The following is a 25,337-nucleotide window of genomic DNA, read 5'->3' on the forward strand; positions in this document are numbered from 1 at the left end:
TGTATATCCATGACAAACCATAATGTCAGTGGCAGGTGAGTGATTGTTGTCCTGATGAGGTTTTGCATGTATTTAGTGTAAGAGTATGAATTCCAGAAACTCTGCGCAGAATTGTCTTGTAGATTACATGTAATAGTTATCAGAACTGGATATCATGTAAGTAATATTCATTCTACCTTTAAGAAAATATGCCAAGTCCATATTTTGGGTTGAACTTCTGCACAGTTTTTCTTTGTGTTATGTTCAGATTCTTTTCACATAAAATCAAATTATTTATAGTTTTATTGAATTTGCATTGTGTAGATGATGTCCTTGTTTTTGTTTTTATTCAACACTTAAAATTATTTGCCTATTTGCTACAGGGTTTCATACCAAAACTTTGAATGGACTTCTGCCCCATATGTACTAAATACCCAGCACATCTCATCCTCCTTGATCACTCTAACCATATTTAATGAGAAAAAGCAAGCAATTTTCTCCATAATCCTGTTGTTGCCCCTTCCAGGTCCAAATAATCTCCTTAGTAACTTGTTTTCAAAAACACACATGATAGTATATTGTAACACGATGACTGAGAACCGGAATAGTGAAAGAAGAATAGGCGGCTGTTGCTAGGCAACGGCGAGGTAAACACGTTTCCGCAACAATGAATAAACACACAACAAAAGGGGAACTTTTGGGAGTGGCGTTTTCTGTGCTGTTCGTGCCAGGGCTGTAAGATGAGGACTTGAGGGTGGTGAAGCTTACGACCGTTCAATTGAACAAACTGCCGTTGTACCATAAGAAACATAAGTTGTAAGATAGGTATGATCTCTTTTACAAAGACTTTACTGACAGAGGAAATGTATATAGTGCAAATGGAAGAATTTTCAATAACACGCTTTGTGTGCAATACATGCACTTGCCGAAAGGCCAAGTATGTGCATAAGAGACAAACTCATCTTCTCGTCAGAGAGGATGTCACATAAAGACTATGACCGCAAAAGTTCAGTTGCAAAAATAATCTATAGTCGCGAATCTTAAGGGGCTTGACGCCAAGACAAACTGATTGGCGATAAACCGCCAACCGTAAAATGATTTTGGCTTTGAGTTGGTCAATCGGAGAGCGGAGCCGTTACTATAATTGAGCAGTCGCAGCTGGTGGTAGGCCATGGGCATGGAAGCACAAGAATCTCAATTTTGTTAGAAGCCTCCACCTAGCAACTACTAGTGAAAACGAACCTGGAAAACTGGTTGTGTTCTGTAGATATTTCTAGAGCGTGAAAATTAGTGACAGTGTCATAGTTAGTTGTAACTACGAGTTACAATTGTTCAGTAAATACAATAACCATTCAGAACCCCGTGTCTAGTTACTAACACGTGACAACATATTTATCTGCCTTGGTCATTGAAAATTGAAAATGGGGTAAATTGCGTTTAACATATTAACGGCAATAACGGTTAAGGAAATAATTAACCAAAGAGTCCGGGTAATAGTTGGTTAATATTATTGTCAGTTTGTTCAGTATTTTTTAAAAGAGACCCGCAGGCATGATTATATTATTAGTTTGTTCTGTAGGTCTGAGTGCCTCGCTCATTATATATAACACTGAGACCAGGGTGACTAGCCAGTTTAGATCAGTGGCAAACACGGTGAATGTGCTACTGCACAGTCGGTCTCCCCAGTGACCCCTGTTGTCAAAAGTAATACTAGAAACGAACTTACTGGAGAAAGTTTGGTTTGGAGGGCTGTCTCAGTCAGCGATTCGTGGGGCTTCAGTGCAGTTGTTACAAGTGCTGGTATGTGTCTCTTGTCGCTTTCTGTTTACCGCTGACGGAAGAAAGGCCAGGTACCGTAATGAGAAATGTAAATGAAGAATTTTGAGTGTTAAAGGCTTGAACTGGATAATCCAGAAAACCACTGTCTTCTGGGATGTACCGCAGTGTAATCTGACATAAAGTTACCACAGTTTCGGAGGAAGATGCTATCTTCATTTCCATCTTGTAGCTTGAAGGTTGAGGCAGCTGGTTCTTTCGAAACGTAAATGTCAGATTACACGACGTACTGTAATAGCCCAGAAGATATTAATCTTTATATTTACTGCCATGAAAACCCAGAATCTCGTGTCGGTGCATGTAGCTGAAGATAGGGTCAAGTAGCGGGTGCTTTTGAACATGAAAATGAACCTTCGGTTTCCACGAAAGACAAGGAAAATTTCGTCTAGATGATTGACTACTAGCTTCTCAGGAAGGGCTTTGCTGCATGGCATTTGTTATTGAAAATCATTTTGTACGGTTCTAAAAAAAATTATGGCAATTACATGAATTTGTGTTCATCGCATTGAGAAACAGATGAAAGATGACTGACAAGCCGATATTTTACTAAATTTATACTAATACACCATTTCCCTTTAAAGCGCAACCCAAACTGCAACACCATAAGCAAGCTTATAGATGACATCAGTGTAGCATGACAAATGAGTTGTTTTATTGTTTATTTGCGCGAACTTATATAACATCTTTACAACGGACGCTGAATACGTATCTACTAGAAGACAAGCGAAGTGTTTGTGGATTACTGCTGGCGGTAGGCTGTGTTTCTGTTCCTCTAGGCTTCATGCATTATTCCAATAGGCCCTTCTTTTGAGAAATCACGACAGAACAAAGTCAAGCTTTTTGTGGTCTGGAAATCGGGATGGTTAAAGCCCACAAACAACAGTGCGATTATGGAACTATAAAGTTTATTTTGGACTCTAACCATCGTCTTGTATATTCATTCATCAGTAATCTGTCAGCCGACAGGTCCACAGTCTCTTCCAAAACAGTTCCTCCACTTGATGCGATCTAGAGCTTTCTCCTTCAAATAAAAATATCCTCTTCTGTCCCCAAGATCATCCAGCATCTTCTTACGTCTTCTGGTCACTTCTATCCGCCCCTCTCTCGCATACATGGTATCTCTGTTTTTGGAAAGAGACAAAAAAACACGTCATCAGTAAGTAGCTCAGACTAAGAGCGTGTCTTTACTGCTATGGAAAGTTCATTTCGAAACATCTTTAACAAGCAAAAAGGAATCCATATACGCAAGTTCTCCATGCCCAAGAATCGGCGTGACAGGGTCGGGTCTGACCCAGCTACTGTTTCTAAACAAATTTGTCCTTAATCTCTCAGAGTACGTTCTCAAAGTGGTTTTTTGTCTTATATATACCAGACGATGGATAGAATCCAAAATACACATTATAGTTCTGTACAGCATACACCATCGTCAGAATCCTTCCAAGTCTAACAGTGCGATTACCAAATAACTATAATAATAAAGTTGCAATAAAGAATTTGTGTATTTGCAGCGTGGCTAGCCGTTCCGTTATGCTAAAAACAGCAATCCCTTTTATTTTTTACAAATAGAAAAATGAATTGGGTCGGTAAATTCTGGTTGCATTCGGCATTATTTGTCCCGTAAAAAAGTACCATAATTCGTATTCGAGACCTGCACACCAAACGTCAACATACCATGAACACAGAGGATTTCTGTGCACTTTGGGTAGGGTTTTGAGTACTCCACGGTGGACAGTTTTGACTGTTTATATAACTACTCAACTGGAACCCTACTTCGTAGGGGGGAAGATATTTTCCAACACAAGAGCCCTTTAACACACAAAGGCACTATTGAATCTAGTTGTTGCAACTGATGCAGTCACTGAAATCCGTGGGGCTCCAGCATTACCCATTTGCCCAGTTGATGAGCACTTGTTGTCAGTGACAAATCAGTTTTCTCTGACAGTTTTGTCAAAGGTTCCATTAGCGGTCGGATCAGTCTCTCTTCAGCGTTACAGAGCTTACCACTTGTCAAAAACTGTCCTAAGTAGGCCATGTCCTTGTCGTAAACAATGTCCTGTTCCGAATTTTGTTATCAGTTTGCATTGGCGATCGGATCAGTGTCTATTCAACGTTACAGAGCTTACCACTTGTCAAAAACTGTCCTAGTAGGCCTTGTCCTTGTAAACGCTTTCCGGTTCCGAATTTTGTTATCAGTTCGTGTATTGCTGCAATATTCGGTTCTTCCTTGTAAGGGTACGCATTGCCGAACGCTTCACGAAAAGCAGCAAGTGATTTCAATGAAAAGCAATGTTCGAGAATGTACGTTCTTCTCGTGAATACACCGTGCTCGCACATATAGAGCTTCCTCGTAACAGATTACAGCGGCAGCCTAGCAACCAATGTTATAATGACGAGGAACGTTGCAAGGTTCCATTAAACGAGTAAAACACGTGTTTTTATTTCTGTACCTTAGTGCGTGATCGTTGTTTGGGTTGCATTTTTAATGGTACATCTTGTATTTATCTGTTACGCAAATATATACACATTGCGTCCTCTGGTAACCATACACATTAAAATAAATACAAGATACTGATTTTAGGCCATTGCCGTGGTGTCCTGTTGATTTTGCTCTTGGGTGTGTGCTCATGGTGCCAAGGCTGATGTCAGTGTCATATACATAAGTTATTCGTTTACATCTTTGTGTCCATAACGTAAGGTGTCATTCTTTTGGGACGCCCGCCATTCGGAGAACGTTACAAATGAAGAATTCGGGCCTGAATATTTACGGCGTGTCTGCGGCCTCGAGTTTCGCACTCTGAAGCAATCCGGCTTGGATGACGCGTTGGGGTACTTTCCTTTCTTCGGGTTTAGCTCAATTGGTGTAGCGACGGGATATTGGCTAGACGGCAGGAGTTCGATTCCCGGCAGGAACACCATCTTTCTCTACTCCACAGCACCCAGACCGACTCTGGGGCTCACAAAGCCTTCTATACATTGGGTACTGGGGGGTCTTTTCCCTGAGGTAAAGGGACAGGGCCGTGAAGCTGAGCACTCCCCTCTTTATAGCCCTAATGTCATGAATTGGGAGATATACCTGCACTTCCCAATACGTCTTCATTGTGTGGTGCATTATTAATTAAGCGCAGGGACAACCTTGCCTTCTGCCTATGTCACGGTCCTTGGTCGGTTCCATTCTCTTCACTTCAGCTACTTAATAGTTTTGATTTAATATAAATTTCTTTCGGTGTTCCAAAATAAAGGCAACTCATGCACACTTCACTAAATCCCCTCGAATAGATACTGACGTCATGACTATGTTTGTTCAAACAACACTGTTCATAGTACAAAGTTTTGTGCAACACTTCTTGTTGCGCCAACTCTTCAGCCATTCAAGAAAATTCTTATTATGGTCTCAAGAGATTCATGGGCGTGTTCACAATAACCTTCCACTGGTCTGTACCCTCAACTAGATGAATCCAATCCACAGTTTTCCTTCCTGTTTTTTTTTTTCAGACCCATTTAATATCTTCCCAGGGCCGCGCCACAGCTCAAGCGGTTAGTCGCTGGCTTCCCACCGCTGCAGGCCGGGTTCGATCCCGGGTTTGGTCAAGTGGGATTTGTAGTGGACAAAGTGGCGCTGGGGCAGGTTTCCTCCGAGTATTTCGGTTTCCCCTGCCAATCTTCATTCCACCAATTACTCCACAATCACCCTCACCTATCGTCTGGGGCTGGGACAATAGGCCAGAAGTGGCCGCAGTACAAGGGACTTAGTCCCACCCCACTAGCATTAAAAAAAAATAATTATCCCTAATATCCTTATGTGTACGACTGCTAAATTACATAAGTCTCTTGCACAAAAAGCCGATCACAGTGGCCGCGCAGTCTAAAGCATGAACTATCTTTGCCCGCTCGAACAGTGGGATCATGGGTTCGAATCTCACTCGAGGCATGGATGTTTGCGTTTTTTCACTTCGCTTAGAGGGGCGTGGGCTCCAGCTGGGTCCACTGGGCACGGCGGCCACTGATTGGCCTAATGTACCTGCCCCGGGTGATTATGATGATGGAGAATTTGGTAGAATGAAGATTGGCAGGGGAAACCGAAGTACTCGGAGAAAATCCGCCCCAGCGCCACTTTATCCACCACAAATCTCACTTGACCAGACACGGGCTCGAATCCAGGCCTCCGCGGTGGGAAGCCAGCGACTAACCGCTTGATCTATGACGCGGTCTTTGTAATGTTTGCGTTTATTATGTGTTTGTGTTGTCTTGTGTAGTCAGCGGCCTTGCGACGGGCTGATCACCCGTCCAAGGAGTCCTATCGACTGTCTTGGGATTAAGAAACTGAAATGAAACAAAGCGTTTCACGGATGCCCTATGCTCCAACGTGGGAATAAAAGGAGAGAGAGACATCTTGCACACAAATAAAAATTAGGAGATGTAAATAAAGAACTAGATTGTAAAATTTAGAGAGAGGTCAGGAATTGCTGTAACAAAATCTTCTGCCTCTTCAGTCCCATCCCGTCCTTTGCGATCTGTCTGGTTTCTACCAGACCATATTAAGGTGCGTCCACATTACTCGCGCTCGCCAGGCTTGTGCTCGTTGGGAGACTCGTCTGGCTTATACTTGTGCTCTTAAATCTTCGTCCACACTACTTCAGTTGCTCGCCAGGCTTCGGCGCGTGAGGATCCGTATATTTATGGCATTGAATAATGGAATGATTCGTCAAGTGACCTGGATAGAATATGAATAGAAGTGATCGTATCACAATCACAGGTACTCTTCCAGCATTTGAGTTACCAACCCCGTATTTGCCAGGAGCCGAGACAGTTCATTCGGTATAGCGAAGGGCTTCTGGCTGGACGGCTGGGGTTTGATTCCCGGCAGGGCAAGAAATTTTTCTTTACTCCATAATAGTCTAGACCGGCTCGGGGGTCCACACAAAACTCCTATTCAGTGCGTACCGGGGGCTCTTTCCCAAGGGGTAAAGCGGCTGGAGCGCGAAGCTGACAGCTCACCTCCATTAGTTCGGAGGTCAAGAATGGTTGAGCCGTACCTCCATTACTTACTTACTTACTTACTCATGGAGCTGAGCCCTTCTGAAGGAGCCGCCAATTCTGCAGCTACTCAAGAATTTCCCAGAATTTTATGGAACCCGAAGGTTCATTACCGTGTTCACAAGAGCCCTCCACTGGTCCCTATCCTGAGCCAGATCTATCCAATCCATACCATCCCATCCTATCTCTCTAAGATCCATTCTAATATTGTTCACCCACCTACGCCTTGGTCTTCCCTGTGGTCTCTTTCCTTCAAGCTTTCCCACTATAATCCTCTACGCATTCCTCGTCTCCCCCACTCGTGCTACAAGGCGTGCCTCAATTGCACATAAAAAAGATCGAAGGCAAAGCCTTCAGAACATTTATAAAATTGTATTCCCTATTCAAAAGTGAGCGATTAATCGCTAACATTAAACTGATCCTCCACAAAGCTCTCATTAGATTCGTAATGACTTATGTTAGTCCTGGGAATTCGTGACAGATACCCATGCAATGAAATTGCAGCTCCTGCAAAACAAGGTTCTCCGCACCATTGGCAATTTTCTAAGGCGCACACCGGTCCGCGATTTGCACATGGCTTTCAAAATTCCGTACGTATATGATTATATCACAAAATTATGCAGGCAACAAGTAGAAGTCATATAAAACCGTGATAACGAAAATGCTAGCAATGTTGCTCAAGGCGAAGCCCGACATGGAAAGTATAAGAGGCTTAAACTTGGCGGCGGTCAGGCATACGACCGTTCAAGTGACTAGACTGCCGTTGTAGCGAAAGTTACTAGAAATATGGCATAATTTGCTGTACTGAGCCTGGACTTAACAGAGGTCCTGTATTATTTTGTATGTATTTATTAACATGTTTAACATGTAAAATGTAAATATCCTTTACATTATGACAAGTGACTTACTACTGCAGACAGTGACAATGACAAAAGACAGACCCGTCTTCTCGTCAGAGAGGGCGCCCCACAATAACAAGACCCTAACTGTCAAACCGTAATAAATATCTGGTCATGAGCCCCACATTGGGCTCGACACCAAGTCTGACTGACTGACAGACCGTCAGTTGCAATGTAACTTTGACTTTAACTTTACTTTGACTTTGACTTTGAAACAAGTGAGTGGCAGAATTCATGCAAGGGCAGTTACGAGTCTGTCGTAAACTGGAGGAGTGAATCCAGAAGAATTTTTAGTTCGAGGTTCCAGAGTGAAGACGAAATAGCAAGAAGACTTCATAATGATTTCAAGTGCTGGTTTCTGTGTTGAGAACCGTTGCCAGGAGACGACTAGTGAAGTCGGACAATCGTAATGCGTGTGCAACGGTGAACTGGAAATTGTGTAAATCAACGATAGCGCTGTGTTCAAGTGTAATTAAGAGAAGTTGTAATCAAGGCGTTAATAAATCCACTCATCCGAACTAGAAACCATTATTTTCGTCATGTGTACCACCCGACACATGACAATATTTATGTTACATTAGATTTTTTAATTTAATTTAATTTATTGATACTTCAAGTAATCCATACAGGTGATAAGTCACCACAGATATAGAAGTAGTCCATTATTAAAATTGAGTACAATGGTAGCAGTTATAACGCACAACCTTGTCAATAAATAACACTCTGTAATCAAGGACACTATTTCTATCAGTCACAACAATAGATATATACAGGGTGTCCCAGGAGTTTGGTGCCATACTTCAGGAGCGTACTGAGGGTTCCCTATAGAATAACTTTGAAAGAGGAACCCATGTCAGCAAACGTAAAATAGCAGCGCTAGGGCAGCATTTAAAATCATTTCGTTTAAACTTGGCGCCTCAATGTCCAACTGCATTGCATAGAGGAAGAGCCATCCACCAGCACTCGTGCCATTGCCAAGATTGTGGGGACATCCAAATAAAATATTTGGAGGATCCTGCATCACCAACAGCTTTATCCATATCATCCAACGCGAGTACAAGACGTAGGTCCAGCTGACTTCGTGCCACGAGTTCAATTTTGTCAGTGGATACTGAACCAGTGTTCACATCAGCCCAACTTCCTGAATCACGTGTTATTCACAGACGAACCGCAGTTTACAAGGGATGGCTGGTTCAACTGTCGAAACAATCACGTTTAGGCTGACGAAAACCCCAACGTTGCTGTAGTTGGTTACCACCAGGCGCAATTTTCTGTCAGTGTCTGGGCGGCCATCATTGGCGATCACTTGATTGGCCCTTTCCTCCTACCACCGCTACTCAATGGGCCCTTTTACAAGGTGTTTCTGGAACGTATCCTTCCGACTTTGCTAGAAGACGTGCCACCGATTGTGCGGGGGCAAATGTGGATACAGCATGACGGAGCGCCGGCACACTTCAGCATTGGATCACGAGACTACCTGGATTCTGCTTTTCATGGTCATTGGTTAGGAAGAGGAGGCCCAGTGCCTTGGCCACCCCGACCTCCAGACTTGACACCTCTGGACTATTTCGTCTGGGGCCATGGGAAAAGCCTGATCTACGACACGCCTGTGGATAATGAATTCGAGCTGTTGGCCAGAATACTTGTTGCATGTGACGTGATCCGTGAGACATCTGGACTATTTGAAAAGGTGCGCCAAAGTTTCTTTCGTAGATGTAACGCATGCATTGAAAATATAGGGCGCCAGTTCCAACATCTACTCTAGCAGGTGAGTCTTAAGAGTTTGGAAGGGGTAATATGCCTGTGCATGTTCTTCGACATTGAGGCGTAAAGTTTAAACAAAATGATATTAAATGCCGCCCTAGCGCTGTTATTTTACGTTTGCGGACATGGGTTCCTATTTCAAAGTTGTTCTATAGGGAACCCTCAGTACGCTCCTGAATTATGGCACCAAACAGCTGGGACATTCTGTATATATATAAGACATGTCATATATCAATATTTTTGCTAAAGACGATAAATGAAATTTAATTGAACTGGACTGAACTGAATAGTAATATTAATATAATAATTATATAACTATTTATTGTTAATAATTTCCATAAATCATGTCTCTCTTTAATTTCCTTCAAAATTCTGTTTCATTTTACTTTTATGTACACTATGTATATGTTTAAGTGCATTATAAACTTTTGTTACATTCTCTTATTGCCAGTATTTTTTGTATCCATAACATGTTCATATATATTTACTCTTCATCAATTATTTCTGGACCAGGTCTTTACTAACTTTCTTTCTTACAAGCTGACTTCTTTATTCGTTTTTGTAGGAAGCTTCATATGATGCATCTGTTCATTTTGTGGGCCATTCTACTGGGTCCTCTTGTAACTGTGAAGGCTGATTCATGTTATGCTCAAAGTAGCAATCCATACGTGCTGTTTTCTACATACACGCCCTATGAGTTTGTGCATGGGAATGCAGAGGACCCAGTGTACATTCCTCGTGAGTAATATTTTTCATAATTTTGTGTATCCCATGGTTGCAATATGTTGATATTTCAGAATGTGAAGCAGTCACCTGTCGTTCTTATGGATAACAGTAGATCAACTATTCTAGCTAGCTGTAGTCCAGCCATGATTTAATGATCAGCACATAGCTCTGGCCACCTCAAAACAGCTTTGTCAGACATTGATGTCAGCGCTGCCTGCTTCAAAATCCTACACTTGACTAACTTTGGCAGATTACATTCACATTCTGTGGACTTAAAAAACTTAAATATTCATAGCAGACTTTGAATAGTTACAATATCTATTTTAGTGTGTACTGCTTACTGCCATGCAAATTTAGTGCTTTGTAATTACCATGATTTCTAATAGCATATGATGTGAATTTTAATTTTGAAACTTCTGAGTTTACAACAACAGCACATAATATTTATTGATTACAAAACATTTTTTGAAAAGGATCATTTGAATTTATTGCAGAATGTCAGCCTGTACAATTCTGGATTTTATCTCGCCATGGAACAAGATACACAGATGCCATTGGTATTAATGACATGTGGTCGCTTATTTGTTTACGAGATGAGATCATCACTAATATCAAGAATGGACGTAAGTATCATTATAATATTATCGTGGTAAGAACGATATACAACCATAATTTGTGAGAAGGATAGAATTGGAACTTTTAGATCAACCAAATAAATGTGATGAAAGGGCCCTTAGGGGTCAAATCACACTTTTGTGTATAGGCCATGTCTGTTTGCCCCAACATTTTCTACAGAGAGCTGAAAGTCATTTACTTATATATCAAGGATTTGAAATTGACTATGAGGAATGCCGTTTTCTGGAATGTGATGCCATGTAGAATATTGATGATGGATTTTGTTGTCCTTTGTGCTTCAGTTTCTTTTCACACTATGAGCCTTTCACATTCACATTTTTCAATTTAAAACCACGTCCATTTTTATTTGTAAATGACTTCTCCTTCCAGTGGGTTGTTAGTCTTTACCACAGATAATTATCATATACAGTTCACAACGTAATACCTTGAAAGCAGTTAATGGTCCTGCCAATGGATTGTTGGACAAAAAGTGGTAATCCAATGGTAAAATTTCGGCCTTTAAGCTTCTGAACAGGCTCTGTGTATCAGCATTTCATCCAGCACTGATTTAACAGTTATCATCCTGTATCTGAGGCATCAGAACATCTTCCATAAAAATTGGATTTGCTATCAGATGGCTAGTTTGATGATTGATCAGGAGAGGATATAGGGGAATCATCTTACCCTTAATTAGGAATTCGTTTTGTAATATCTAATATGTCTCAGTAGGCCTAAAACTGGAAGGAATGATGTAAGTTTTGAGGTTATAAAGTGTTGAATAGAAATGGTGGGATGACTGAACNCGGAAGGAATGATGATAGTGATACTCTACTGAATCAAATTTTGAGGTTATAAAGTGTTGAATAGAAATGGTGGGATGACCGAACATTGAAATTGAAGAAAGGAGTAGTTGTGGCTTGTTTATAGATAAAACTTAAAGGATTGATATCACTCAGCCACTTCCTGGCTCTTGCTGGCTTCTAGTAAGAAAGTGACAGAAACATGTAAATAACTAGGAAGGTGCACCATATTATGTAGCTTGTAGGACTGTGGTAAACCATAGAAAGTCCAAGGCCAGTACCTCCAAGTCCTAGTAGGACTAATAGCATCTCCAGAATCCACAAGTGGGAATAAAATTGCAGAATGTCATGTGTATTAAAATTACATGTAATGCCAGTTTAAAAATATAATGAAATTTGTTTGTTGCAATTTCCTAGGAGGTAGATTGTGTGCCCAGGATGTGGACAATCTCAAGAAGTGGACACCACAGGTTGTTCAAACTTTGTCAATGAATTTGACACCTCAGGGTTATAAAGATGCCTACAATATGGCACAGCGCTTCAAATCTAGATTCCCAACATTGCTCAACCAGTCATACAGCCCTGACAAATTTGAGGTTAGTGCTTTCAAAACATTCTCACTTTAAAGTATTGTGATATAATCTGGTATAAAATGCATGTCACTACCAGGATTTTCTTTGTAGAACCTGTGAAAACTGAATTTCTTTATATATTAAGTATGCATACTGAAATTCAGATAAATTATAAATTAATGATTATCAAGTTTGATGCAAAATTTATATTTATTCTTGAGCTTCATGGAGATAACTGATAAACCATGGTAGCTAGACATATGAAATTTTATATAGATATAGATTATAAACACATTATAAATTTTATGCTGTACTTGTTCATTGTGTTATACATATGGTGACAACATGAACATGTATATGTGACAGATTTCAGGTAGTAAGAACATAAACTGATAGCGATTATGAACAGGAATAGATTACGATTGTGTACGTATTTCAGCATCCTGTTGCAATTGTTCGCATTAGCGTCCATCTGTCTATGATCCGTCCAAATTGCAATACTTTTTATTTTTCACTTCAATACACACTCTAACGCTACGTTTCGGCCTCAAACGGCCATCTTCAGGTGTGGTTTTTTTTTTAGATATTCCATTAAGATTGTGTCGAAATTGTGTTGAAATTGTGTCGAAACTGCTGCACTGTTTCACTGTTCTAATTCATTTTAAAAAACCAAACACTGTGGTCTTCTTTTTAATTAAAATGAGATAAAATTCTTTTATACTTTGTTACTTATTGTTTTACTTCACTCAGGGTGTCTTCATTTCCGTAAAATTTAAGACGTTTTCCTTGGCAGCTTGTTCCTTCCTCACCTTAGTTATTTTCTCCTGGTTGTGTTCCCTCCTCGATGTGTGGTGTTGTCTATGCTAGTATTTTCGACACAATCTTAGTGGCATATCTGTCAAAAAACACCTGAAGATGGCCGTTTGAGGCCGAAACATGTAGTGTTAGAGAGTGTATTGAAGTGAAATATAAGAAGTGTTGTAATTTGGACTGATTATAGACAAATGGACGCTAATAGGAATAGATTACAGCTGAAAATTATAAGGTACACTAGTTACTTAATGCAGATAGAAACATGTGAGGAAAGTAGAGATTGTAGTTCTTTCCACAACCTTCTATTTGTATGTCATGCTTTCAATCATTTTGCTCAGTACCCCTATGTAACAACACTGTTGTTCTGTAGAGTTCAATTCACTAAAATATAATAAGATAGTGTTTTGTTTCAGGTCCGATTCACAAACACACAAAGAACTACACTTACTTCGTTTGCATTTATTGATGGTATATTTGGCAGTACTGCTCATGTGATATTACCTAAACCTATATCTGATGATCCTGTTCTTAGGGTAAGAATTTGGAAGATATATTCACCTAACATAGAGAAATACTTGTATAGTAGTTGTTAGTTTGACTGGGTCCAACTTAGAGTAGTATTTGTTTTTGCTGTGTTTGAGGGCACATTATAATTACAAACTTTTCCTCAATATGCAGTTTCTTTACTACCACAAGAATATTTTGTTAAAAGATTGCAATGCTAAAGAGAATAAAGAAGACATTTTCAAAAAAACAATTGGGAATGAGAGTTCACACAAAATTAGTAATGATAATGGAGTTAGAATAGTAAACTTTGCTACATCCAAAACTCTTATTGCCAAAAGTACAATGTTCCCACATTGTAACATTCATAAATTTGCTTGGACATCTCCTGATGGAAAGACAAGACAACCAGATTGATCAAATTTTGACATACAAGAATGTCATTAAAGTATACTTGATGTACAATCATTAAGGGCAGCAGATTGTGATAGTGACCACTGTCTGGTGGTGGCAAAAGTTAGGGAGAGACAGGCAGTGAGTAACCAAACAATACACAGAGTTCATATGGAAAGATGCAATCTCAATGAATTAAACAAGGTAGAGACTAAAGAACAGTATCCTGTTGAAATCTCAAATAGGTTTGCAGCTTTTGAAAACTTAGACACTGAGGTGGATATTAATAGAGCTTGGGAAAATATTTAGAGAGAATATCAAAATTTCAGCCGAAGAGAGTGTAGGATATTATGAACTGAAGTAGCATAAGCCATGGTTCGGTAAGGGATGCTCAAAATTATAAACCAAAGGAAACAAGCCAAATTGCGCTGGTTACAGGATCCAAATGAAATAAATGGGGATAATCTGAACAATATAAGATGTGAAACCAGCAGGCATTTCAGGAATAAAAAGCGGGAATATCTGAAAGACAAAATTGATGAGCTTGAAGAGAAATAGAACAAGAACATTAGAGATTTGTATAGAAGAAAAAGTGGCTGTAAGAGGGGTTACCAACCTAGAAGTAACTTGATGAGTGATGATGAGAATGGTGATCTGCTTGCAGATTCCCACAATATTTTGAATAGGTGGACGAACCACTTCTCTCAGTTATTGAGTGTACAGAGGCTCAGTGATGTTGGGCAGAGAGAAATACATACAGCTGAGCCACTAGTAGCTGATCCTAGCCCTCTTGAGGTTGAAATTACTATTGCAAAGTTTAAAAGGTATAAATCGACAGTTAGTGATCAAATTCTGGCAGAATGGATTCAAGCAGGAGTTGAAATATTATTAGTTACTATAGGATTCTGACGATGGTGTATAACACACTGATATGTTAGGTTTTTGGACTTTATCCATCGTCCTGGTTTTTAAGATAACAAATAAAAACACGGCGTTTCGGAAACTGGATCTGTTTCCGTCCTCAGGTGAAGGAAAACCCTATTCACTTGGGTCCGTTAGAAAGAGCTAAACAGATCCAGTTTCCGAAACGTCGTGATTTTATTTGTTATCTTAAAAACCAGGACGATGGATAAAGTCCAAAAACCTAACATATCAGTGTGTTGAATTTTAGTATTATCATAGTAATANAAGCTAATTAGTTCTATTTAGAATAAGGAAAAATTGCCTGATCAGTGGAAGGCGTCTATTACTGTACCAGTTCACAAGAAGGATGATGAAACTGACTGTAGTAATTATTGGGGGATATCACTGCTATCAACTTCATACAAAATTTTATTCAATATTCTTCTCTCAAGGTTAAGTATAGATGAAATTACTGGGCATCATCAGTGTGAGTTTCGAGGTAACATGTCAACTACTGATCAAATCTTTTGCATTCATCAGATACTGGAGAAAAGATGGGAATAAACAGGACAGTTCATCAGCTATTCATAGACTTGCTAGATACTACTGGATTGAATAAGATTTTGTCTGCACAATTTTTTACTTTTCACAGCCATCTAACTATTGTGATGACTGGAAAAATGTAGTGCGTGATAATCCAGATACAACAAAGGAGTACAGTACTTTTAAGAAGGGTCCTGAAATGAATGTAGTTATACAGTCAGTCTCCAATAGATTGGGATTTACCAGCTCAATTAGTTATGGTATGTATATGATATTTTGATCTATGAAAGGATAAAGCTTTATAATAACGTTGTTCTCTGAACTCCGTATTTATTATTGCTTATCATTAATGGCAAGAAATATCCCGCTTGGTTGATTCTTGCTTGGTGGAAAACAACCTTTCCAGCTTATATTATGTTGTTGTATATCTCTTTCCTTTAGATTTGTACTGTATAATAAATGTCTTGTTATCCGGCATGTATAGGGACTAGGGTCTGCTGGTTACATGAAAAAACTCTTACAGAAATTCAATACAAACTCAAAACAGCATGTTTGCACTTTAGTTCTGGCATAGGAGTCTTCTGAGGTGACATAGTAGGTTGACGGGCAAAAGATTTTGGATATGGTATATATGCCATAACACAATCACAGATTCGTCTAGATCCTACTGCAATGGCACCTGCTTGAGGAAACACAATAGGCACCTGGTCTCTTACAAGGAAAGCTTTACCTTCTTATCTTTTTTTTTTAATATTTTAATTGACTCGTTCATTTTCAGTGGGGCGTGCGGTAGTGTAGGTGGTTGAGGCACTATGCTACAAGCCGGAAGGTCGCGGGTTCAAGTCCTAATGAGGTCATTGGAGTTTTTTCTATTGGCCTAATCCTTCCAGCCGCACTGTGGCCCTGGGGTCGACTCAGCATCTAACAGATTTGAGTACCAGGAATATTCTTGGAATGTTCTTGGGGGTAAAGGGTGGCCAGTGTGTAGGGCTGACAACCTTGCCGCCATCTACGAGCCGATCGTATAGAAAATGTGGGAACCTCAACATCTCACAACCCTATGGGCTCCACGGACTGTTACAGGGATACCTTTACTTTTTTACCATCATTCTCAATGACGGTCTATGACTACATGAAAGTCTCATTTTCTCACACTTCTTTTGTTTGTTCGTGTTTGTTTTTTTTTTATTGTGGTAGTATAGTTGGATGAGGCACCATGCTACAAGCCAGAAGGCCGCAGGTTCAAGTCCCGATGAGGTTGATTTTTTCAATTTACTTAATCCTTCCAGCTGCACTATGTCCCTGTGGTCAACTCAGTCTCTAACAGATGTGAATACCAGGAATCTTCCTGGGGCGTAAAGGGTGGTCGGCACGTGAGGCTGACAACCTCACTGCCGACTGTGAGCTGATTCTCTAGAGAAAATGTGAGTGCCTCGATTACTCACAACCCTATGGGCCTTCACGGCCTGTTATAGGGATAGCTTTACCTTTATTTCTGGTTTGGTATACTCAGACTCTTGTGAAATCTTAAAATTCTGTTAATTTTTCAGATACTACCTTACATTTATTAATTTATAAATTAATTTTGTTTTGTTACTGACACAAAACATTATAATTACTGTAGAAGAATGTAAACTTGTTTCTTTTAATAAGGGTAGGCCTTTGTCTTTGGGTTATAATGTTGTGTAGTTCAGAAGAGGTCTGATATTGCTGAGGAACACATTACCTCCATCTTCAGGATCAAAGAGTAATCTGAAACATTGGGTTTTCTCTGAACTGTAAGGTAAAGGTAAAGTTGTCCCTGTGCTTAACGAATTAAGCACTATGCCATGAAGGTGTATGGAGGAGTGGATTCATAGATCCATATTTTCTTGACCTCTGCACTAGCTGGAGGTGTATGGTCAGCTTCACCCCCTGGCTGCATTAGCCCTGGGAAAAAGCCCCAGGTACCCACTAGATAGGAGGTTGGGTGGACCCTAGAGCCGGTCTTTTCTATGAATTCTGCAACCCAGAATATTGTACTCTTCAGAATCATCTGTGTGAGAACCTAAAATCTGTGTTCTTTTAAATTTTGTTAACAAACATTGTAGTTCATAAATTATGTTTTCCTGTTGAAAGCCATAGACATAACTTTGGCAAGTATTTTGAGATCAGTATCGGTAATAAATATATTCACTGATTTTATCATTATTGTCTGGGGATAAGGGATTTAAATTTTTCATTACTGCTAAGAAAAACTGGCAAATCAACCAGTTATTGTTTTCATCAGCTATAAAAGAGTATATTTAAACAAGAGAGAATAATATATATGTATATGTATGTATGCATGCGCTGGTTGGCCTGTGAATGTGTGTGTGTAAAATATATGTTTCATATGTAACTTAGTGTGTCTCTTTGACTGTTTTTTCAGTACTAATTCAGTATAACTAAACTCAGTAACCTGAACACTTATCTATTTTGGACAGGTTTCCATTTAATGGCAACTACTTCTGTGTAACAATATTTCTGTCTGATTCTCAAATGAAGATTTGACAACACTGCTCCGTTATTTCATCTGCATTGAGGCTTTGTGTGTCAAACATTAAAGAGGCCAGCAAATCATAAAATCTTGATACCAATATATGTACTAACAATGTCAGTTAACTTTCAGATAATCTGAGTAAAATGTACACTATTTGTCGATTTGAAAAGGCATGGCATGTGGATAGTGTCTCACCATGGTGTGCTGCCTTCTCTGAGGATGAACTTAAAGTGAGTCTCAACAGCCAGTTTGTTAAATCTTTTACCATTAGTAAAGAACATCTCATTTGGCTGCATGTTATCCAGTATTCATCCAATTGTCAGCATCTTGACACCTCTACAGGATGAATATTCATATTTTTGTGTGTGCAAAAACTGATGTTCTCATAGTAGAAAGTTACTGTCTCCTGTAATGTGATTCCATGTAGTCTGATAGATCATTACTAATGTCTCAGAGGAACATCACCAACAAGCTACCAGACTATATGGTGCCACATCCCAGAAAACAGTAGTCTTCCTACTCTATGTATGTTGATAATGTATTACATTTCAGGATTCTGTTGCATTGAGGTATAACTAATGGTCTTGTTTTCCATCTATAATGCAACAATATTAATTTAACAACATTAATTCTCACTTAATTCATTAAATGTTTAAAATGTCATTAAAATTATTAAAATAACTGTATATTTGGTGTTTGTGTTACATGTTTCAGCCACATAGGGCCATCTTCAGGCAACACATATTTTAAAGGAGTCTGCTGCACTGTGCACTTGGTCAAATAGTATTCATTAAGACGCACCGTCATTGTTGTTATTAACTTTTTTTTTAATTCAGATGTTGTAGAATAATTTTGTAGGATGATCTTCCTAACTTATATACTGCGGCTGTTTTCATATCCCATTTGGTGTGTAAAGCAACACTAGATACACAAAACTAAGTGAGCAGCACATCAAATGAAAACAGCTACAATATATAAGATAGGGAGAAAATCATCCTACAGCATCAGAATTCAAAGAAGTTGATAATAACAATGACGGTGTGTCTAAATGAATACTATTTGAACAAGTACGCAGTGCAGTAGAATCCTTTGAAATACGTGTTGCCTGAAGATGGCCCTATGCAGCTGAAACATGTAGCATAAACACCAAATGTACAAATATTTTAATAATTTTAATGACATTTTAAACTTTTAATGAATATTTAGTGAATTAAGTATAAATTAATTTGTTAAATTAATACTGTTGCATTTTAAATGGAAAACAAAGCCATAAGTTATGTATGTTGGCTTGCGCGCATATGTGACACTGTGACCATTCCCTTAGGACTCCTGAGTACACTGTTAGGAAGCAGTGTTTGGTCATAGAAGTACTTGAAATGACATTTTGACAATGTTCTGCGTGCTAAGTGAAATATACAGTACTGAAGTACATGTGCATGTGTTTGGCATTGATTTTTCTAACATTTACTCTTAATTCAGAATTCTGTATTTGAATATGACAATTTTATGAATAAGAACCAATCTCAGTTGAAAGATATTGTCTCTTTGAGACTTTAGAATGGCAAGATAGTGTGGAATTGGCATCCTTAGAAGTGTAAATGCAACTTCAAGAAGAAATTAGAGTAACAGCAAAACTGAAGATTAAATGAGTAGTGGAATTCCTTTGAAAGTATACTGACTACACTCAGAAGATCACTTACATTAATTATTGTTACAGGTATTGGAATACAAAGAAGATCTATCAGCTTATTACAAGCATGGCTATGGCAGTGATTTGAACAAGAAAGTTGGCTGTGTTTTAGTGAAAGATTTCCTCGATCGTTTCAGGTATGATCTGGAGGATTTAAACCTCTGCAAAGCTCAGTGCTAGAGGATATATAACAGTCTTTTTGTTATTTTAGAAGAAATGGATAATGCTTACAAAATGAAGTCTTAAATATTCTTTAATATGGGTTTATTCTTTCCCGAGAGTAAAGCAGCTGGTCGTGAAGCTGACCACTCATCTCCATCTAGTGCCAAGGTCAAGATTTGTTGAACTATACCTCCACTCCCCCATACAACTTCATAGTGTGGTCTGTAATTAATTAAACACTGACAACTTTACCTTTACCTTGGTTTATTTAATGATATTTTCAAATCCTCAGACTTTATAACATGGAATGGTAGGATGAGGTTGGATAATGCTTTGGAAGGAATTTGAAATGAAGTGAACATGGCCTAAGGTACTATTCCAGTATTCTAGTGGAGGGACTGAGAGAAACCAGGACAACTGGTCTCCAGGCTGGGGTTTGTGAACCCCAGGTATGGAGGAGTGCTAACCATTCAAATGAACATTTAGTGAAAAGGGGATAAATTTGGAGAATTTCATAGTGATCCATATTAGTTGGTATTTTGAGGCTATTTAAGACAAAGATATCCAACAGAAATGTCTTTGTGACTTTGTTACACTTCTCTTGTTATAATTTTCATTCATATGTTCACTAATGAACCAGAGGGATGAATTGTTTACTGAGGTGACAGATTCTTCAGTATTCATCCAGATGTATCAGTCTAAGTTATCTAATTAAAGTAGAAGAATTATTTAAGGTTTTATACACATGGAGTAAGATGTGTTAAACTATTTTGCAGGCGTCTTTAGCGGTCTCCTGTTCTTCATTTTTTATTAAACAGGTTTTATCTTTATCTGCTCAAACAGAAAATTCAGTACTTAAGGTTTAAAGCAAATTCACATTCCTCTGCAGTGCCTATGAATTCGTTCTATCTGCCCATCTGTCCACCCGTTCCCATGAAACTACTTGAGAATGGATAAAGTAATACTGATGTTAGAGAATTTTATGAAAATTGGTAAGCCATGTTGATTTCTATTAAAATCAGACAATTGTAACATTTATTTTATATGAAGAACTACACGTGCATATGTTTGCATCTTGAGCATAACTCTTTAGCACAATTTCGAGAAGTCTTGCAGTTTTCAAGAAAATGAAACTGAAAAAGAAAATGTTCCAGAATTATTATTCCATGTGTACATTTCTGAACTTATAAACTCAGCAGTCAGCAATGAAAACATGCAGAGATTACCATGGTCTTTTTTATGTTCATATTTGTGTAAATTCAACCCTGACGTTTTTGTTATGTAAAACAGGTAAAGACACATTTAAAATGCATTTAACAGGGTTTTTGCTTGGAATCATCAGTTTTACACCACTCATAAGAAAACATAAGAATTGGCTACACAAATTAAAAATTTAGAAACAATGTTGAAACAAATGTCCCATAATTATATGTTGTGTCTACATTTTCTAACTCTTTTGATTTAAATATTTGCTAAATAAATAGTAAGTTCAAATGACACCAAAAATGTGAACTTCTCATGTTCTTTTAATTTTCTGAATATTATGATATTTTTCCAAAATTTTAATGAAGTTATTGCTAGATGTATTTTCTTTCATTTTTCTGTTAATTCTAATTTGATTTTCATAGACAAGCATATAGTTAATACAGATAAGTGAACTTACCTCTATAAGAGAGAAAGCATAAACAAGCTGTGAACAAAACACTAACAATTATGATTCTGTATTGTAGCAAACTGGAGAATGGTGAAAATCAGCCTGCTGGAGTGTTTTACTTCAGTCATGACACGGATATGCAGTTGTTTCTCACCTCTCTTGGTGTGGCAAAAGATTCGGAAACTCTCACTCATTCAAACTACAAATCAATGGAAAACAGACTGTGGAGAACATCCCTCCTTACACCATTTGCAGCCAACTTTGCAGCCGTTTTCTTCAAGTGAGGATTGCAGCTTCTTACATAAATTAAAATGAAATGTTTTGACATCACATCCATAGTGCATATAGTATGCTGTCTCTTCATCGTTTAACTTGGCATATTTACTAATGAATCTCTAAGAAGCAGTTTGTTTTGTAACGAAACTGAAGTCACATATACTCCTAAGCCTTTACTTTATTATGATGGTTGGATTTATTATCCAGAGAAAATGTTATTATGTTGAAATGCTATCCTAGTTTCTCTGATAATGGTATTTCTATGCCTGTCCATTATCTCAATCATGTTCCTATGCAAACAGCTTAATTATCTTCTGCATAATATGTTCTGTGTTAGTAAAGGTAAATGTAAAGCATTCGTATTACTGAATGGATGATGATATTTAAACAATTTTAAATGGCCAGAAGAGAACATAAATCCTAAAAAGTATGATCACAGAGATTCTGTCAGAAGCCAATGATGAGGTTGGTCTAATAATAAATGTCTCAATCTTATCAGCAGAATGTGAAACAGAATTATATGTAGTATAAGGTTACCTAGCAAATAATTTGAGAACATTGCATAGTTCAAGAATGGAAATAACATTTAAAAGTGGTTTTCATGATAAAATTAAGAGCAGATAAAATGTGAGAAATGTTTGATATTATTTACTAAAAAACGTTTTGTCTGCCTGACTCATGTGTAACAGCCTAAGATTAAAATACACAAAACCCTCATTTTACAAGTTTTTTTGCATGGCTTTCAAATTTTGTCTCTTAGTATAAGAGAAAAATATACACTGAAAGTGTCTGAGAAGAAATTACCAATAAAAATTTCTAACTAAGAAAGAGGAATTAAATGAAGAAAGAGAGCTGGGTTGGGTAGGTAGTACACATTGGGATAAGAGTAATGCATACAACATTTCGGTTCGAAGGAGAAAAGACTACTTAGTAAACCAAGGTGTAGAAGAGATAATAATAGTAAAATGTACCTCAGAGGCATTGAATGTGAAGCAGTGGACAGGATTCAGTTGTCCCAGGAGGATATCCAAGGGTCAGCATTTGGGAACATACCTCTGGACCTGTTAGTTCCATATAGGCAAGTAATATTTTGACTGTTGATATAAACAGCTCTGTAAAAGTGTGATTTAAGTATTAAAATATTTCAGCAATGGAAATGAATAGGTATTCGTAGTTTATATTTTACTTGTGTTCCTTACCTTTTTAACCACTTTCCATCTATACTTTGTGTGCTTCTGAGTATATTTGAAGGATTAATATAGTACTGTTTTGCTTCCAGATGTGATGGTGGCCGCTTTGGAGTACAGTTCTATCTCCAAGAACAGTTGCTACGAATTGATGGCTGTGAGTCTGATCTAGGGGATCTATGTGATTGGGCAGCTATTAAGAAGAAATATGGTTCTGTTTCTCAGAACTGTGATCTGAGTTTCTGTTAGAATGATGAAGACAATATCGTTACTGTGATCAGTATATTTTGGGGTGATAAATGTACCAAAGTCAAAACTTGTGAATTTCAGCAAAATGTTTTGTTTAATTCTTAATTTAGAACTGAAGAAGTAATTTTTCAGGTTTGAAAAATTATATCTATTACTTTATTATATTCCAACCAGGGCAGTGGTAACAGTAGCATCTGCTGTACTGTTGTACTTTAAAATTTCATTGAAATGTCTTTTTTTTATGTTGGGAACAAATGGTGCTTGTTTTCCAACTCTGTTATTTATTAACCCTGAGTTAGGGGCCAAATTTTTGGTAAATTTTTCAAATGTAATTGGGTTCTAGTTACCTTCCTGATATCCATCTCTCTGTCTGTTTTTGTAATGACAACTCCACTATGAAAGAAAATATTGCATTTTAAATTTGAAAATTTTAATCTGTACTGATATTTGTGATCTAAAATAAATTTTGATAAGTATTGGACAACATGAGCTGGTCTCTTTTGAGCACTCAAACTTCTTTTGAATACGTACACAACATACAGTATACAATATACAGAATACAGTGTTCTTCTTAGATTCAGAAAGAATTTGCAGCCATTATTAGGATGATTTCTTTGAGCTACATGTTGTTTTTAAGGCTGTCTGTAAAATATTAATATGTTTTTCACTGCAGCACATATACAGAATTCACCTATTTGTAATTCTCTGCATTTTGACAGTATTCTTAAATACAGCATGAAAGGTTCACACTGTGAAATACCAGAGATTTCACTGTGTAAAAGGAGATAGAAGTTTGTCATGCATAGTCATTTGTAATTGACAAGTAGCACTTGAAACTAAGTATTTTGTTGTCCACTGCTTCTATATTTATTGTTTGCAGAGTCAGTATAGTTTAATTACAACAGTAGGCTTTAAGCACCAATATAAAGTAAAAAAAGTAGAGAGAGAGACTGCGTATGTGTACATAGGGTGGCTGACACTTCTAGCAGTTGAAGAGGTTTAACATCCAAGGTGGTGACTATGAACAGTACTATCTTCTGGGATGTGATTTTGTGTAGCACAGTAAAAGTTCATTGATATTTCTCCAAAATGTTTGTTAATTCTACTGGACTACACAGTATCACATCCCACTCTGCCTGCCATATCTGTCCTCACACTCAAGAATGTATTGCCCAGGGGTCACCACGAGGTGGAGGAAACTGGGAATTGCTGGTAAAGCCCTACTTAACAGGTGGTGTGCACCTACTGGCATCAGTGCACCCCCACCAAAGCCATTTGCCAGCCTTGGACCCCCATGCTGTATGTAGATGTTGCTGACAATGGGAGATAGAGAACTTTTCATAGCCATGCTATCTTTCTGTTGGAAGAACTTAACCACCTGAAAATATGTGGTTCTCAGGCAAACCTTCAGCAGCTCCATGATGGCTTCTACCTGCAAGACAGACCATTCTGCCAGTATGTCATCATTATGGAGCTTATTTCTGATACCTGTAGAGTTTCATCAACTGGTATGTTAGTGAAAAGACAACTTCAAAGTGAATGAGGGTATTTGGAGAATGAGAGTTTACAGAAGAAAGCAGTCTTCTGGGATTTGGCACCGTGTATATGTGGTNGTTTACAGACTTCAACAATTGTATGAAGTTGCCTGAATTCTTTGTGATGGGTTCTGATTTTCTGGCAAGAGAATTACCTAGGACATCATAGACACGTTACACACAGAATATAACTAGGCTGAAAATATCAGGCTCCACAATGTTCTACAAAAAAATGTCATTCTGCTAAGTTTATTAAGCATTATACATAAAGGACAGATATAATGAACAGAAGATTAATGGAAATTTGTATTATTGTATTTCAACAAAATCTACAAGTTAATGGGACTCATAGGAAGTTTAATGTACAGCCTCATGCAAACCAGGCTTTGTTATGGATCAAGGTGCCTAAAAGCTGGAAATGTCGGCCAATTTTGATGGAAGCCACTCATACCAAATTTCAATAAAATCTGTAAGACAATTCATGAAATGCCTGGAAAAGTATATTTATGGCCTTATATAAACCAGATTTTTGTTATAAATCAATAAATTTTAAAATTAGGATTACCAAAAAATTTAGTCAAAATCTCTCATGTCAAATTTAAGAAAAAAAAATTGTGAAAGATTAATGGAATAAGGAAAAGGTCAATTTCTTGTCTTATGTAGATCGGGCTTTACTATTGAT

The 25,337-nt window shown here is 38.0% G+C and overlaps 1 protein-coding gene across 1 annotated transcript; it reads left to right on the forward strand.

Moving 5' to 3' along the window:
• Positions 1-1,695: 1,695 nt before the first annotated feature.
• On the forward strand, positions 1,696-24,689 carry LOC111861780 (multiple inositol polyphosphate phosphatase 1-like). Its single transcript, XM_023846626.2, has 10 exons — positions 1,696-1,779; positions 10,078-10,250; positions 10,733-10,861; positions 12,071-12,249; positions 13,452-13,571; positions 15,491-15,641; positions 18,032-18,132; positions 19,620-19,729; positions 21,485-21,688; positions 22,964-24,689. The coding sequence occupies exons 2-10, from the start codon at positions 10,088-10,090 to the stop codon at positions 23,118-23,120; spliced, it is 1,314 nt and encodes a 437-aa protein (XP_023702394.1). The 5' UTR covers positions 1,696-1,779; positions 10,078-10,087; the 3' UTR covers positions 23,121-24,689.
• Positions 24,690-25,337: the final 648 nt, after the last annotated feature.

Source organism: Cryptotermes secundus, unplaced genomic scaffold (assembly GCF_002891405.2).
Source record: "Cryptotermes secundus unplaced genomic scaffold, Csec_1.0 scaffold413, whole genome shotgun sequence".
NCBI lineage: Eukaryota > Metazoa > Arthropoda > Insecta > Blattodea > Kalotermitidae > Cryptotermes > Cryptotermes secundus.

Excerpts from the sequence above, each read along its gene's own strand:
- LOC111861780 (XM_023846626.2), top strand. The coding sequence starts at position 10,088 with ATGATGCATCTGTTCATTTTGTGGGCCATTCTACTGGGTCCTCTTGTA. Across the intron at positions 13,572-15,490 it reads CTGATGATCCTGTTCTTAGG|CCATCTAACTATTGTGATGA; the intron begins GTAAGAATTTGG and ends TACTTTTCACAG. Across the intron at positions 15,642-18,031 it reads TACCAGCTCAATTAGTTATG|ATAATCTGAGTAAAATGTAC; the intron begins GTATGTATATGA and ends GTTAACTTTCAG.